At 42.2% G+C, this 16,745-nt stretch overlaps 2 protein-coding genes across 4 annotated transcripts; one reads left to right on the plus strand and one right to left on the minus strand.

Annotated features, from left to right (window-relative positions):
- Positions 1-26: 26 nt before the first annotated feature.
- LOC110368284 lies at positions 27-2,026 on the minus strand. Its single transcript, XM_036131439.1, has 2 exons — positions 1,256-2,026; positions 27-393 (listed from the first exon to the last, which is right to left on the minus strand). The coding sequence occupies exons 1-2, from the start codon at positions 1,574-1,576 to the stop codon at positions 121-123; spliced, it is 594 nt and encodes a 197-aa protein (XP_035987332.1). The 5' UTR covers positions 1,577-2,026; the 3' UTR covers positions 27-120.
- Positions 2,027-3,616: 1,590 nt separating this feature from the next.
- Positions 3,617-15,834, plus strand: zdhhc18a (zinc finger DHHC-type palmitoyltransferase 18a). 3 transcript variants are annotated; one of them, XM_036131458.1, is made up of 10 exons: positions 3,621-4,236; positions 4,325-4,485; positions 4,700-4,849; positions 6,573-6,710; positions 6,839-6,890; positions 7,405-7,507; positions 7,598-7,710; positions 7,799-7,904; positions 10,154-10,225; positions 13,910-13,998. In XM_036131458.1, the coding sequence occupies exons 1-9, from the start codon at positions 4,004-4,006 to the stop codon at positions 10,193-10,195; spliced, it is 1,098 nt and encodes a 365-aa protein (XP_035987351.1). In that variant the 5' UTR covers positions 3,621-4,003; the 3' UTR covers positions 10,196-10,225; positions 13,910-13,998. The 3 variants fall into 3 exon arrangements, with proteins under 3 accessions (XP_035987344.1, XP_035987342.1, XP_035987351.1); XM_036131451.1 differs by lacking the exon at positions 10,154-10,225 and having other exon boundaries at positions 3,617-4,236; positions 6,839-6,850; positions 7,461-7,507; positions 13,910-15,834; XM_036131449.1 differs by lacking the exon at positions 10,154-10,225 and having other exon boundaries at positions 3,618-4,236; positions 13,910-15,834.
- The last annotated feature ends 911 nt before the right edge of the window (positions 15,835-16,745 follow it).

Consider the following 16,745-nt stretch of genomic DNA (forward strand, 5'->3'; position numbering starts at 1 on the left):
TGTTGGGAAAGTAAAAAAAATAAATGTATTGATGCGTTGACATTTTGCTTTCATTAGATACGTTTTTTTTGTCTCCCATAGGGATTATCTTCTCTTTTTTTAATCAGAAAGCTAAATTGTTTATAGTGGGTACTTCTTCAGTGCATCAAACAACAACTGGGATATCTGCATTTCTACTTCGTCCCTGTGGTCTGGGTGAATTCTACTAAGCTTGTCTGCCACGACGACGCCAAAGTGATGACAGGGATTTCCTCGCTGTATTCCACTGTCCCTGTCGTGAGCAATCTGCTGAAGTCTCTTCAGCACAACTTCTTGCATATTCGGGTTGGCAGGGAGGCAAGCAGTTTCCTGGAGTGGTCTGAACCCCTTGCTGCTCAGCTGTTTGACTTCAGCCTTAAAACGAAAGAAACACTGATTACCAAAAGTAACAAATATTGAAGATGACCAACAATGACCTGTTTAGATGACACAATGAATTTCATCATTTCATTCCAGTTCACATAAAAATGTAAAATAATTCACAGTAACATAAAATTAACACCCGTAGGCCCAATTTAAACTGTTTACCTGCAAAAAAAAGTTGATATTGGGGTTAGTTACACTTTAAACTCAACATTCTGCATCACTTTGTCTCTTTTTGGACATTTCTAGGTTGTTTTAATGTGTTGTGGAATAGCTGACATCTAGTGGCAGGATGCTGTTACTACACAGCTTTAAAAATCCACATTGGCTACAGGAGACAGTTTTAGCCACTCTATACACTTTAAAAGGACATATGCCTCTACTTGATGACGTTATATGCCTTTTTTGGCCCTTGAGTGCCGGATAAACGGCCTCGACAGGCCGGATTCGGCCCCTGGGCCTTAAGTTTGACATATATAGATTGAAGGAAGTCTTTTCCTGTTATTTTGTAACAAAAACTAAATAAAACGCAACCACAAACACTTGAGATGATTCGGCATTTTGAATACACGCATATGTACAAATGTATGCACACAAGCATACATATTTACATATACGTAAATGTATGTCCGTGTGGGTGTTTATGTTCAACAAAATAAGTGGTGGGTGGGCTGTATAAACACACGCACGCTGCTCTGCGCCTTTGCCTCCATAGTCCTGACTTTATTCCTAAAATCCTTTCACATACTGAGAGTGATGGGGACAGAAGTCAAAATCCTTGTTTGAGCACACAAACTTGCCTGAAGAAACAGTAATTTAGGATTGAACACAGTCGTGCCACTTGAAACTTTACCTCTTTGTCCGTGTTGGTTTCTGCGTCCCTGTGTGTCACGAACTGCGAGAGCCACTCCAGCTCTTGAAGTATTACTGGTGCTGCTTTTTTTCTGCCCGGGTGGCCGCTACTCCCCTTGGTTTTCCTCTTAGCTTTCACGAACCGATCACGCAGGTTCTTCCATGTCCTCCGACAAATCGACTCGTCTTTACCGAGGGCCACTGCAATCTCTTTCCATGAGTTCCCGATAATTTCGTAGTCTCTGTGCTCCCTTGAAGATGGATCATAAAGATGACGGTGCAGCCGAACCTGCTCGGTGAGCGCTCCATCGAAATCCTCCATCTTCAACGAAACTTTCCGCGCGCCGTCCGCGCCAAAAACTGGAGCGAGGTTTTAGGAGAACCGAGCTTTAACTCGACGGCGCGTGAGGATGCGCGCGCCAAAAGTGACGCGTTCCCACAGTCCCCGCCTCCGTGCGCGGGCTCCGCGCGCTGTCGCGGCGCGAGGTCGCTCATCTCCGAATTGTTTGTGGGAAAACACACAAGTCTGTGAAGAAAAACCTGTTAAAGGCTACAAAAACTAAAGGCAGAGAGCAGAGATGGATGATTCCGGCTTCTGAAAGTAAAGCCCCTGCTTAGTTTTCCCTTTTCTCTAAACTAGGTGATTTTAAACCAGATATCAAACTGAAATTCTCCAAGGTCGGTCGCGTTCCGTTTGCCTCTGAAAACGAGAATAGGAGCTGGCAATGGCGTTAATACTCTCTAAGAAGTCAATATTCCAAAAATAAAATAAAATAAAGGTTAGGATTCAAATACTGGCAACGGCTAAGAAAAGTACATATTAAGAAAGGTACATATTATAAGAAAGGTACATATTATAAACGCCCTTTAAGCTGTACTTTCCCACATGCAAACACTGCTAAACATTGATTTTATATGCTTAGACTTAGACAACTTTATTTGTCATTTTGTATGCACAGAGTGCATACAGAACGAAATTTCGTTGCATACAGCTTGTAAATTGCAGAAAAAATTAAATTGCAGTATAAGGTGCAGCAGTGATTTAAAAGTAAACAGTTTAAATGTAGACAATGCAGGAGAAGTCGAAGTGTACAGGTGGGTATTTTTAAAAAACATTTGTATGTGCAGAATTGATTGTGCAAGAATACAGCTTGTATTTTACAGTAGATTTAAAATACAGTATACGGTGCAGCACAGATTTAAAAGTAAAACAATTGAAATGTAAACAATGCAGGAGAAAGTCACAGTGTACAGGTGAGTATTTAAAAAAAACATTTGTATGTACAGAATTTGCTTGTGCAAAGGGCATTTGTGCAAGAATGCATTTAAAAACTAAGAGTTCGGCAGCATTTGTAATGCTAGATGGAGATGCAATGATGCAAAATGTGCAAATATGCGAATGTTGTGCAGAGATTATGGGTTATAGTTCAGCAGCAGTTCAACAGTCTGATGGCAGCAGGGAAAAAGCTTTTGCAGAACCTGGCGGACCTGCAGTGGATGCTGCGGAACCTCTTCCCAGAAGGCAGCAGGGAGAACAGTCCATGGTGGGGATGTGAGGGGTCCCTGATGATGTTACGGGCTCGGGACACGCAGCGCTGAGATGACTATAACTGTCATTTATGCATTCTTTGCACTGTTCTTGCACAAGTCACCATCACGTCACTGGGATTCCCAAGTGAAGTGATATGACTATTGTGATATGGTAATACCTTGTGTGGAATATTATAAATATATATAACAATGTGTGTATTCTGGAGCATGTAACAAAAGTAATTTTCCCCTGGGATCATTAAAGTATGTCTGAATCTGAATCTGAATTTGAAATGTCTTTTATGAAGGGAAGAGGAGCCCCGATGATCCCTTCTGCTGCCCTCACCACTCTCCTCACGTTCTTCCAGTCGGAGGCACTGCAGCCTCCACACCACACAGAGAGACAGCTGGTCAGAATGCTCTCTATGGGAATTGATATCGAGTTTGAAATTTCAGTATTGGTATAAAAAAAAGGCACACAAAAAAAAGCAGTCTCTTGAAGTGTAAAGCTGGTGGAGACATACTTTAGTATATGGCTTCAAAACGGCTGAATACATCAATTTCACGATATTTATTTATGAAAAAATAAATACAAATCCTTCCACTTTACAAATATGCTGTAGTTTCTGTCATTCTAACAAAAAAAAAAAAAAAAAAAAAAAAAGAAAGTCACAAGTACACCTAGCTTGAGCTATAATGTTTGGAACGTGTCAGTTTAAAACGCCACTCACAATATGGCGACGACGTTTGCGTGCGACGTTGGCGTACGACCCAGGCGCTCATGCTACGTCTATCTGTACGCCATGACGTACGTGGAGTCGTCGACTGGTAGTAACAGAAGAAAAAAGGAGAAGCAGTCCGGCGGTGACCCGACCCATCACCCGCTGTCGCGTTGGTTCCTCGTCGGCTTCGAGCTTTTACGACATGTCCTGTCGACATTCGTGCTCGGTTTAACAACCATGTCGGGTTACTCGTCGTCAGGCCGTAGACATACTCAGCTGTTGAAACTGACCTACGGATAAGAATGCCTTTGTTGCGACGCTAGCTAGCTGGACCTAGCCTAGCTTCAGGATGGACAGCTGAGAGCTAGCAGAGGGGGTGGGGGAACAGATACATGTCCGGTGACTGAAACTGGAGAGCGTCGGCTCTTGAGTTAAAAAAAAAAAAAGGGAGTGCGAGTTTTGTGGGTGCCTCGGGGCACCTCCGAACCGCGTAGACGATGAAGAACTGCGAGTACCAGCAGATCGACCCACGGGCGCTGTCCGTTTCGCCGCTGTCGGCTCAGAACCCCGCCGAGACGAAGGCGCAGCGGCCGCGGAGGAAGTGGGAAGCGTTCCCGGGGAAGAACCGGTTCTTCTGCGACGGCCGCCTCATCCTGGCCAGACAGAACGGCGTCCTCCCTCTCACGCTGGGCCTTATCGTTGTCACCAGTGGCCTTTTCTTCGCTTTCGAGTGAGTAACCCGCGGGATGAAAAGCGTGCTCTTGTCGCTTCGTGTCCACACGATCACGACGCGAAAACGTGTTTTCCCGTTCCAACAGCTGCCCCTTCCTGGTGGAGCACCTGACGGTCTGCATACCGGTGATAGGAGGGCTGCTCTTCTTGTTCGTGGTCGCCTCGCTGCTGAGGACCAGCTTCACAGATCCAGGCATTTTACCCAGGGCCACCGCGGAGGAAGCCGCGGACATCGAAAGGCAGATAGGTAAGCGCTCCCTGGGCAGATGGAGCACAAGAGCTTTGCCAGATGGAGGACATGCTTGTTGTGGAGGCGCAGACCAAGACCTAAGCAGCTTACTGCGCTGTGTCGTGGCTGGAAGGGCGCGGATAGCCACACAGTACCCTGATCTGATTGTTCTTTACCTTTTATTTCTGGAGGAAATGTTTTATGTGTTTTATGTGTACGTCTCTGTCCAAAGATACCTCAGGATCCTCAACGTATCGCCCGCCTCCTCGCACCAAGGAGATCCTCATCAACCAGCAGGTGGTGAAGCTCAAGTACTGCTTCACCTGTAAGATGTTCCGGCCTCCGCGGACCTCCCACTGCAGTCTGTGTGACAACTGCGTTGGTAAGAATGTGTGTTTTTGGAGGGTGACTCTTTCACCGCTTTTATGCTACAAATTCATCTATCTGATTTGTTTTAGGTCCCCCGAGGCTGCCAGTAGATATTTTTGTTTGTTTGTTCAGGATTCAATCAGTTTTATTATCCTCATTACATCCAAATAATCCCTCTTGCTCACATTAGCTCCTGATTATTGATAACTGGCTCTGTGGTATTCGAGTCACTTCCTTAAGAGTGTAGGGACATTTTTTTATGTATGTTGCAACGCTATTTTTTTTTTTCTTCTTCTTCCCGCAACCAAGTAACGGGAAGTTGATGTGTCCTCAGACTGTAATCCATCACGAGACTCAACTCTTAACTACTGACCGGCGTATGTTATCAGCGAGCGTCCAGTTTAGAGATTAACTCATTCATTGTTTTGTTGCTGGATTCCAATCCTCTGATTTTATTTTTATTTTTTTGTAAGTATGTGACTTGCCAAGTCTGATTTTTGTCGTGTAAAAATAAAACAATGTTTTTCCTCTAAAATAGCATCACATGATAGCGCTGTCTTGTTGGCAGATAGAACCCAGTTAGGATGACACAGACCAGTTTCACAGCCAGAACTACGGGGGCCGCCGTTTTTGCCGGCTTGGATATATTTCTGTTTGAGTTGTGACTGAAGACAGCAACTCTGTATTGTGTTGAATAATAATAATAATAGTAATAATAATGATAATGGTAAAAGTCATAAAAGAGTCATGTCGTCTCAAGTCATGTGACCGGCTACGGTCCCTGCTAGCGCTGAACAATTAATCGCATTGTAATATAATCACAATTAAAAAAAACGCAATTTCCAAATCGCAGAGGTCAGCAGTTTTTGGCTATGTAACAATTAGTGAATCAGACTCGTCCTTTAGGTGTTAGTAAAATGTTTAAAGTGGGTTTGCCTCCACATGGAAGGGAAGAGAGCTGCAGCAGTGAGATAATCTAATTTTATTACTTGTTTTAGAGTTTATATAATCGTACTGTTTTACCAGAAACTTTAGAAACTGAGGTTTTATGGTTGTTCGTAGCGTTCGCGTCTACGGATTGAACAAAGTACGAAGATATTTTTCCTCATTGTAACATCAGGCCTCTTCGTCATGTTATCCTCCCAGGTTCAATACTGCAGCAGGGTGGATGTTTGAGGAACCGCCTTTTATGAGAATGCACCCGTTTTAGAGCCGTCGCCATCCAGCGTAAATAAACGCTGACCAGACCCAGCCGGAAATGACTCGCAGAATCAGCCTCCCTTCTTGCCTCAGTCTTCTGGCAGCCTGACGGATCAATTGCTGATCAATTTAAGGGCTTATTACAAATTTTGGGCTGTTAGTACTTTAATCTTCTCACTAATACAGAAAATATTTGTGTCGGATTTCCTCAGGAACAACTTCAACACAGAAGATTGTTGCTGCCAGTGCAAATCTTTGTGTTTAAGTAACGGGTCGCCTGTTAAAGCGAAATAAAAATCCTCTTTATGTTAACCTGTTAGTTGGAAAATGAGTCAATAGACCGAGCAAAACGGTAATCACCGGCAGGCCTAGTTGGTTTTAGATTAAAGTTTGCTTTGTTAAAAAGAAAAGCAAATGTCAGCGCTGACTTGTATTCCAGAAATGTTTTCACTTCTTAGCGTTTATTTATTTTTCTGTTTGCTAACACTATATAACCTCTGACATATTCTCTTTTTTTTTTATTCCTGCTCCATCAGAGCGGTTTGACCACCACTGCCCGTGGGTGGGCAACTGCGTCGGCAAACGCAACTACCGCTACTTCTACAGCTTCATCATCTCTCTGTCTTTTCTGACGTCTTTTATATTTGGCTGCGTCGTCACACACATCACGCTCCGTAAGTGGCTTCAGCATTTAAAGGGAAGAAAGGAAATGTGTCATTCATTGTCATTTTTTTCAGATATCTTTTTTATCCAGACATGTTTCAAGGGTAAACATTGTTTTTTTTTTTTTTTTTCTTTGCAGGTACTCAAGCAGGTAAAAGCATTGTTCTAGCCATTCAGGAGAGCCCTGCAAGATATCCTTTTTTTAAGTTGCTGAACATAAAGAATGTTTATGGGCTGAATCAGATCTGTTTAGATGTGGCATTTCCCTCAGCTGCTCAGGCTGCATTCTAGCCTATCAGCGGCATTTTTAGCCAGAAGGTTTGCTGTTTTATGGCCTTTTTAGGATGATTTCAGTGGAAAGGAATATTATTTTACTGGTTTAGATTTAGGTTTTTATAACATTTGACATGTAGCATGCAGGGGAAGCAGCGGCGAGTTTGGGTTGATGTGCTCGTCTTTATAAATTCAGCATTTATAGAATAATAATCTTTTAATTAGAACATCTTCGTGACGTTATTTTGTTTCAGTAATTCAATAAAAAAAGAAGTTAAGATTAGGATTGACGTTTATTTTCACCTGACAAAAAGCGATGAGCCAACCCGCTCAGTCTCCACTTGGCGGCGTGTGTTAGCAGAACAGGGAGTAAAACACGGCCCCGTCTCTGTGAAAATCACCCGTATGAGGCCTTGACTCTTCCCTGTGCACTGTGGTGGAATTGGTGATTTGCTTTTTCTCCATCTGGTCCATTCTGGGCCTCTCAGGCTTCCACACCTACTTAGTAGCCTCCAACCTCACCACCAACGAAGACGTGAGTATGAAATGCACGGAACGACGGAGCTGGGCTCTGATCGAGTCTTTTTGAGACGTACTGACTGCTGATTGGTCTGTCGGTTGGTAGATTAAGGGGTCCTGGTCAAGTAAGCGGGGAGCAGAGGAGTCTGGGAACCCCTACAGCTATAGCAACATCCTAACCAACTGCTGTGTTACGTTATGCGGCCCCATGCCTCCAAGGTGAGCAATTAATGTAATGTGTTGTTTTTGTTGTTTTTTTCTCCCTCGCTGAGTTCAAACCGTGCATCATGGTCCGTTTTGTTTGCAGCCTGATCGATCGGAGAGGGTTCCTCGCTCCTGATGAGGGGATCCCCGTGGCTTCGGCCTCAGAGATAGAGCTGCCTCCGTTCACGCCCAAGAGCGAAGCAAACATGGTATGATGAAAGCTTGTGGTCCCTCCCAGGTGCTGACCGCCCCGTATGGCTGTGCGGCTCTTAGACCTCCCACTGTGTGCCCCTCCCACCCCGTGTGTCCCCCTCCTTCAGCCTCCAGACCTCCAGCGTCAGCCCTTCGATTAGAGTAAACCACCAGCAGACCCATTTCTATGGCTATTATGGACTTTGCACAGTAATTGTTTTTGTCTCTTTTTTTTTCCTGTGTAAAGACATATTTTTCCCTTTTTTTTTTTTTTTTTTTTTTTTTTTTTTTTTTTTTGTACAATGAAAGATGCAGCAATAATTTCATTAGAGCTCAGTTTAAGCTTAAGAAAAGTTGGCTGAGACTCATCGTTTGTTAGGGTTAGAGGAGAATGAGCTGGCAGGTTGTCAGACTGCAGCAAACTTTTTAACCGGGCAGTAAACAAATTCATTCTTTCTTTTTGTTATTTTCTATTGGTTTTCTCTGCCCTGCTCCATGTTTTTAACTGCTGACGTTTCCCATGGGGCCATAGTTCACGCCCCGCAGTATTCTGTTACCGGTTTTTATTAGCAAGGCCTTTAAGCGGAAATCTGTTGGGTCATCAGCACTTTATCGAGAATTATTTCACTAAGGCCTTGACTACATTTGGCTCGGAATATTTTCAAATGTTTTATTATTTGCTTTGTCCATTGCCTCATTATTATGTTCATAAAAAGGAATTCTTTTATTTGTTAAATAAATGCTATTTTTGTATTTTGAGTTTTTGGTCTGTTTTGAGTTTAGTCTTTTCGTTTTTGAACACTGATTTGGATGTGATAAATGTGCATAAATTTAACTTACAGTCATGGTGGAAAGAGTACACCCCTTTCAATTCTTTGGTTTTATACGTTTTGAACACTTTGGATCAGAAGTGTGCATTCGCTCATCTGCATAGATGTATTATTACATTTGTGACCTAAATAGTGCCAAAATATCAAGTTGTCCTCACTGCAATATCAAAATCATAAAGGTTTTCAGGTGCCTTATGTGAAATGTAAAATCTTTCATTTAGAAGGACTCTTACTGTCCTTGATGCCTAAATCTGGTCGAGTTTCAAATTAATGTTCTCACAATATTCAGCTGTGATATTTAAAATGTCAAGTTTTCCTCTTGTTGCTCAGCCCTGCTTTCATTGATGGGCATTTTTCACAGACTGATTGTTTTTGTTGATTCAAAGAGGATCAAAATTACACACACAAGGTCAAATATATACATACATCCCACTAATATTGGGATACGTGTCTCTTAGCAGGCTGTAGAGAAAGTACAACATTTATTTTTGTTTTACTAGACTTTATCATCAGGAAGAGTAAAGTTCATTGAAGTTGTTTTTCTGACATTCAGTCGGCTTGTAAGTGCAGTTCCTACATTTTCAACAGGGCTGAGCTTGGAGCCATCCAAAGCTCCACGTTACTGTCATATCTATTGACAGTAACGTCTATTTTAATTTGTGTCTGGAGTCACTGTCGCGCTATTCCACCCAAACAAAAACTCCCGTCGCTGACCAGATTCCTAAACATCCTGACCAGTTTCCTGTCCTCTGTGGGGAAGAGTCCGGGTCAGACGGTTGAAACCCGGACGCCATGATCCCGATCACACATCAGAACCGTTGGGTAAAACGGGCCTTAAAGCTGGTGCTGTGGCAGGAAACGGTTCAGATGAATCTCCACGTTTTCTAGCAGGGAGACTGTTTAAATAGGCAATCTATGAAGTTTATTAAAATTTGTTAGGGATGCTTGTATATATTTGCACCTGTGTGTGTGTGTGTGTGTGTATTAGGGGAAAAAAATCAGCATTAAATTCAAAGCTGCTGCACATATTTTACCTTTAAAAACAGGAGCTGGAGTCTGTATTATCATTCTTTCAGAAAGAAAGGGGCAAATGTCACTAAAGACCTCAGATTTGTGCATAATTTCATGCAGATGAGGACGCAAACTTCTGACTGGAACTCAGCATATTCATTTATTTATTTTGCCGTGTACTCATTTTTCCCCAAACATTTCTGTTGTGGCCTCACTTTTTGTTTTAGTTATTAAAGACAGTGGAATCTATAATGAAGTTTTAAATATGATGAATTTGAGGATAATTATTAAGGATCTGTACGGTAAACCCTGGAATTGACAGAGGGTGTACTCTCTTTATTATTATTTTTTTTTTATTGTGACTGTGAAACATGTAAAAGTCTTACGCTCTTGTGTTGTGTACTGTATCCGTTCCGCCCTGCCAGGAGGAGAACTGTCAGGACTTTTCTTTGTCCTGCACAGCCTGAAGGGGTGGCGCTGCAGGTAGACAGTCGATGGTAAGAGTAGGGCTCAACGTTTTAAACCAATCCCGACGTCACCTCACCTTCCATTCACCGTCGGCCTCTTTACGCCGTTCACATTTTGCTCCACCTGATCACACGCGCGGCTTGTGCAGGTTTCTGTGATTGGTGTGGATTGACGATGGTGTGGATTGCTCGCGGTTTGTCTGAATGCCAGTTTGCATGCCTCATCGCAGCCAATCATGTTTCCTCTCATTAACCTTCGCTCACTTGCTCATTGCAGGATCAGCCTTGCTGTTTAGGGCTGGTGGTCTAGTCGAATGCAAGCTGCTCTAGTGCATGTACGACCACGCCTGCTCTTTAAACCGGAAGCGCCGGCTCAATCAGCTTGTCGACACAAACCTCATCCCGAAGAAAGATTTCTATAGCACGACAAGGCTTAGATCTGTGCAGTCCCATTCAATAAATTAGAGTATTATCGAAAAGTTAATTTATTTCAGTAGCTCAATTCACTGAGGGAACCACATGATATAGATTAACACAGGCTGGTGCTGTTTTAAAGCCTTTATTTCTGTTAATTATGCCTTTTTTCCGCCCAACATCCAGCTAATAAAAACACAGCATTTCAGATTAGAATATTGCATCAGACCAATACTAAAAAGGAACATTTGTCATGCAGAAAATGAGGGCCTAATAAAAAGTATGATTAGCAATTTTCAAGTTACTTTTAATGGCAAACAAGCCTTTTAGAAATTCATATTCTAATTTATTGACTGACTGAATATACGTACTGTACTTAGAATATTGTTTTAACCCTACAGTATGAGCAAAAAAAACGTTTTGTTTTTTTGCTCCTTCACTGACCAACTTTGTTTTTTTCTAATATATGAACAAAGACATGGCTACAAAGCACATGGGTCTGTTTTTCTGTCATGGGCGTACCGCCTTCTCCCTCCAAAGGACAGATTTAGGTCACTTTTCCTGATGCAGCTCTGGATCGGTTGAGTATTTCTCCCTTTACGAGCTGAAGGGAGGGTCCAGCTTCTGCAGGATCTTAAAAAATGTCCTTTTTTAGGCTTTAAAAATCTTAAATTTATGTCAAAAGTTCCCATGCTAGTTCTTTATTTACAGGTGCAACTCAATAAATTAGAATATCATTAAAAAGTTACATGTATTTTGGTGATTTATAAGATCTTATCTCCTGTACAGATTCAGTGCTAATGGTGATCTATTGCCAGCGTTTGTTTCTGTTAATTCTGATTGGTGCTTACATCTCATGATGATCCAAAATGCTGCTCATTAAAAACAGGATGTCACATAGGACCATTAAAAAAGGAGTTTTGATACAGAAATGTTCTGTTCTACTCGATTTCCAGGACCGCTGCTGTAATGATAGTCCGGCGGACATCGATGTCCTCCACCAGGAGGGTAAGCCGCTAAAGGTCATCGATGAAGAAGCTGGTTGTTCACAGAGCGCTGTATACAAACATATAAGTGGGAAGTTGAGGGGAAGACAGAAGTTTGTTAGAAAAAGGAGAGCAGCCAACGGGTATAACCAGAGCTTTGAAGCAAAGCGTATTTAAGAGTTTTGTTGAGATTTACAATTGAGTCAGAGCGTCAAAAGCATCCTCAGGTTGGGGAATCCTGGACTGGGGCTGCAGCTATCGCAGTCCCCGTGTTAAGACACTCCTGAACCAGAGACAATTGCCTAACCTGGGCTCAAGAGGAAAAGAGACGTTGCTCAGAGGTCCAATGTCCTGCTTTCAGATGAAAAGTGAATTTGACATTTCATGCGAAAATCAGTTCCCCAGAGTGGGGAGGCACAGAATCCACGTTGCTTGAGGTTCGACCTGAAGTTTCTGAATGTCAGTGATCTCTTGGAGCTCTTGTCACCTGCTAGTTTTTTGGCCTGCCATGTTTTCTCAAGTCCAAAAACCTCTTTGCTTGATTGGCCAGCAAACTGACCTAAACTACATCAAATAGCAGATCTGTAAAGTAGAGGAAGCTCTTGACCAGACTTGACAGGTTCTGGTGTAATTCAGGGAGACGGCGGCACCAACACCGCAGACAAGATGAAGGCTGCTCTTACAGCAAGATGGGTTATCTGAGAACTGCAGCAGTCACAGGCTGGTGGTCCTCTGCTCCACGCTGAATTAATGCAGCAATTACATCCCAAATGAGGATTGAGTGGATATACCTACATGGACGTACCTTCAGGATGACGTTTCTGTGGAAAACCCATTTGTGATGTTCTAAACTTTATCCTCTACATGAACAGATAGAAAGTCAAGATATAGATCGCCATGTGGAGTTAATATATATTTTAATACGTTTGAGTTTCACTTTTTGAACTGAATGCTGAAACAGGCTGTTTGTTTTTCCGATTTATTGAGACGCACGCAGGTTCTGCTGAAAAAGGTTTTATTGTGCGTTCTTGCTCCATTCAGCCAAAACTATCTCCTAAAGAGGTCTGCCTTGAACACTGGGACTTTAGTATTTAACAAACATATTAGGTTATGAAGCTCACTGTATACTGTAAAAAACAGAGAGGTTAGGTAAAATTGCGTGCCACAGTCACAAAGTCTGTTAATAATTCATAAAACTATTTTCTTGAGTTCTGTTTAATGATTTATATAGGTTTTAAATTTAAATGATGCTTGAATTCTTAAATTTAACTCACTGAAACTGGCAGTGTAGCTTTTCAGATATCAAAATTAGTAATTTTGCATTATTATGTTCTTTTTCTACTGGAAATGACTAAATATTCTCAATGATGGAGTTTGTTGAAGATTGTTTAAACACCTATTAGAAATGCACCTATCTCAGTTTATATGGCTGACACCAATTTCTAAATGTCTTTGAGGTCTGATGGACCAATTAGGTTTTAGACTGCTTATGTTTTGTTTTGTTTTTTTGTATTTTCAGCACAATAACTAATAAAAAAGAAAAAGGTCCTGCAGGTTCTTTGATAGCAGCACTAGAGTTAAAGAGAAAAGAGAGTAGCCATAATGCATCCATTGAAAGGTTAACCTTTTGCAGATTTTTTGGAAACCAAAAAGCAAGCTGTGTCAAAGCGCCGCTGATGGCTGATACATTTATACACTGAAAATGGTTCCTTTGATCCATCTCTTGAATAGAAGAAAAATAAATCTGAGTGTTCAGTTCTTGACATGCTGATCAATGATTGAAAACTGGTCAGATCCAGTCGTTGGCTAATTTACTGTAACCCCAAACCCATCCTTAGCTTTCAGCCTAATGTCTTATAATCACCATGTGACCGTCGCTTAATCTAATTTCGACAACATTTCAGAAACAGCGTTACTTGTATATTCTGTTTTCAGTTTCGGAGACATTTTGGAAGTCTAGATTTGTTGAAAGAGACTGAAATAAAATGCTTTCTCCGTGTCTCTGGTATAGATTTACAGAATAATCGAGTCTCAGATGTTGTCACCGCCTTTTAAAGAGCTTGCCAACTTCTCTGGGATCATGGTTTGTGTAAGGGGTGCCCTCTAACCACTGTATGCTTCTAACCCACTTCCTCCATTGCTACTCCATGTGCACCTTTTTGACAGTCCTGTCCTGAAGCTTCTCGTCGCTTTCACCATTAAAAACGTCCTCCGAATGAATCCTGCCGGAATTGACCTCCTGACAACACAGCTTTCCTCTTCCAGTCCTGTCTCTGTTCTTGATGTTTCTCGTTTATGTTTCTTCTTCACACAGTGCACCCAGAGCACAAAGGACGTCTTGGAGAGGATGCTCCGCTCCTCTGACTTTCATGGCCTCTGCCCTTCAGGGACCCCGAAGACATCCCCTCTGGTCCCGGAGGTCCCCGGCGCCCCGCCGGCCGCAAAACCCCCGGTCTCCTCCGGCTGCTCGCGACAGCTCGCCCACCGGGCTGTGGTGGACCCCTGCCCCCCGTTCAGCAAAAGCATCCGGAGAGACTCGCTGCACTCGATCAATCCGGCCTTCCGCCTGGCTTCTCCCTCGCCGACGCTTAGCCGCAGCGTGCTGGTTGTGGGCGACGGACCCGACGTCGGTTTCCCCCCGCAGCACTGAGGCCTCGGGTCGCCATCAGAGGCAGGCAGTGGTTTTTTCGGACACAAAGACGCTCGTGATGCATGTCGGAATTTGGTGTCTCAAGATGTCCTCGTGAGGAGTCGCGTTTGTCTTCAGTCGCCGGTGTCCAGTTGTACACGTCCTTCAAAATGGAGGGGAATCTTAGTAACACTCGAGAGCACAATAGAGATATTTTTTCACGTCTTTTTATTTATTTATTTTTTTTTTTTAGGATGCTCGAAAAGTCCCACCGCTCCTGCAGAGCCTCGGCGTTTAAGCTCCTGCTGATATCGTATGCAAGCGAAGGTTTTTTTTTTAAACGCGGGGGAGGCGTTTGATTTTGGTTGTTCACGTAAAGAGGCCAGAAACGAAGGTCGGACCTGGTTAAATACCCCGGATAGTGAGCCATTTTAACACGAATAGCCTCTTGAATTGTCGTCTACATTGTCCTGTCTATGTTTGATGGAGCGGTTATAGCTGGATGAGTGTTTTATAAGGAAGAGCAAAGGGACACTTTGTTTTTAGTTTTTATATTAATGTAAAACACTGCAGCTGCCCGTTTCGTTTTGTGACCACGGTTAGGGATTTGGATCTGGATCTGGGAAGGTAGTGAATCCTTATGTAAGAAAGCAAAAGCTTTGTAAAGAAGCCCAGGTTGCTTCCTTGAGGTTCTGTAAAAGGTTTCGCAAGATCCTGAGTTACTTTTGTGAGATCCCAATAAAAGACTCGCCAGATGCCAAGCTGCTTTAGAGACACATGTTACCTTTGTGAGAGCCCACAAAACTTTTTGAGAGAGTCTTAGTTGCTTTTGCTGAATCCTGCAACAATTTTGCTGCATCCCGAGTTGGATTTTTCCAGATCTCAAGTTACTTTGGGAGAGATCGCACCAAGGATTTGTGGGATCCTGAGTTACTTTTTGGAGAATGCAAGATTTTTATCTGATCCTGGAAAAGATTTTCACTATTCTGGTTTACTTAAGCCAGACCCTGCATAGGTAGAGCGATCCCACATTGCTTTTGTTAGACCCGCAATTAAAGTTGCATGATCCTGCAAAAGCTTAATGAGACAAACGTTTTCTGCAAGATCCAAAGATGATTTTGTTAAATACCACTAAAGTTTTCCAGGATCCTGAAGTATTTTTGTGAGATCCTTCAAATAAATGCAAGACCCCCGAGTTGCTATTATGAGAGCCTTGATCACTTCTACCAGATCCTGCAAAGATTTTGCATGATTCTGAAGTACTTTTGCAAAATCCCTGGATGTTTTTTTTTTTTTTTTTTGTGGGATGTTGCAAAAGCTTTGGAAGATCCTGAATTACCGTTATAGCAATCGTCTAAAAGTTTGCTTGCAATGGCATGAAGCTGCCAGTCGTTGGTGGAATCGTTACAAGAAATGCTTGAACTTCCTTTATTTGAAGTTTATGCAGTTCTTGTAGTTTGTTGTTTCAGGAATTTATATTATCTGAAACATGCACAACTCTATTAATGTCCAAAGAAAGGGCAAATGCATAAAAATGTAAACAAATAGAACATTTTAATTAATTTTAACAGATGTAATTGGTGAGATCCAAAAAAAAAAGGGTTAAAAAAACAAAACAACTGGACTTCTATTCTGAAGCTGAAGACGTTTTTCTTCCCACCCAGAAAGCTTTCTCAGTTCAAAATGTCTGGAGTAGTGTGGAGCTGATCATGACATGGAGAATCTTCAGCAGCTAATTGGTAAGATGGTGCTTTTGCTTCACCTGAGACTTTCAGAACAGAGATGTCTAAACGGCAAACACCAGGACAAGCTGTGCCCTGCTGCCTTTGTTTACAGTTGTAAAAGAGCAGAGACAAACCTGGACATTTTTCACATCCGCGCTTTTCATTTTGTGCAAAATAAAACATTTGCAGGATCTCTCAAAACCTAACTCAGGTTGTCGCAAAGCATTCTTTTAAAACAACATATTGTTCTTTTTTCTTCTGTCCCTGGGCTTAGTCCATAAGGAAAGTAAAGCTGGAAAAATAATATTTACATTAGACTGGGTTTGATCAGATCTTCCATGTGGAAATGTGGACAAAATGTGAACATTTGCATATCAGAACAAAGTTTTTTTTGGGAACTCGTGTAGCTGTATTTTTTATTTATTTTTTTGCTGTCACAGCACATGTTTGATGTATTCTGCAGGGATGATTCTCAGTTGTTGTTGTTTAATCGTGTTTGTAGCAGGTTTTGTTTTATCAGTTTATCTCAGAGAGAACATGGCAGGAGAGGAAACGCACCACTAGGGGGCAGGATGTGAACAGCGACTTCAGTCTTAAAGTTAGTAATGTGGAAAGTATCATTAGGAGAAATGCCTTTTATTGTTGTTTTATTTGTTTATTTTTTTGTATTTGAGCTTCGAACGTGGTCATATCTTGTGACTTTGTGAAGATCCACTTTGGCGTAGCTCCCATGTAGACGGCTACAAGCAGTGCTTGTACGAACCACTGAGCTATATTATACACTGGAGTGCTAATCA

Source organism: Fundulus heteroclitus, chromosome 3, assembly GCF_011125445.2.
Source record: "Fundulus heteroclitus isolate FHET01 chromosome 3, MU-UCD_Fhet_4.1, whole genome shotgun sequence".
Classification (NCBI taxonomy): domain Eukaryota; kingdom Metazoa; phylum Chordata; class Actinopteri; order Cyprinodontiformes; family Fundulidae; genus Fundulus; species Fundulus heteroclitus.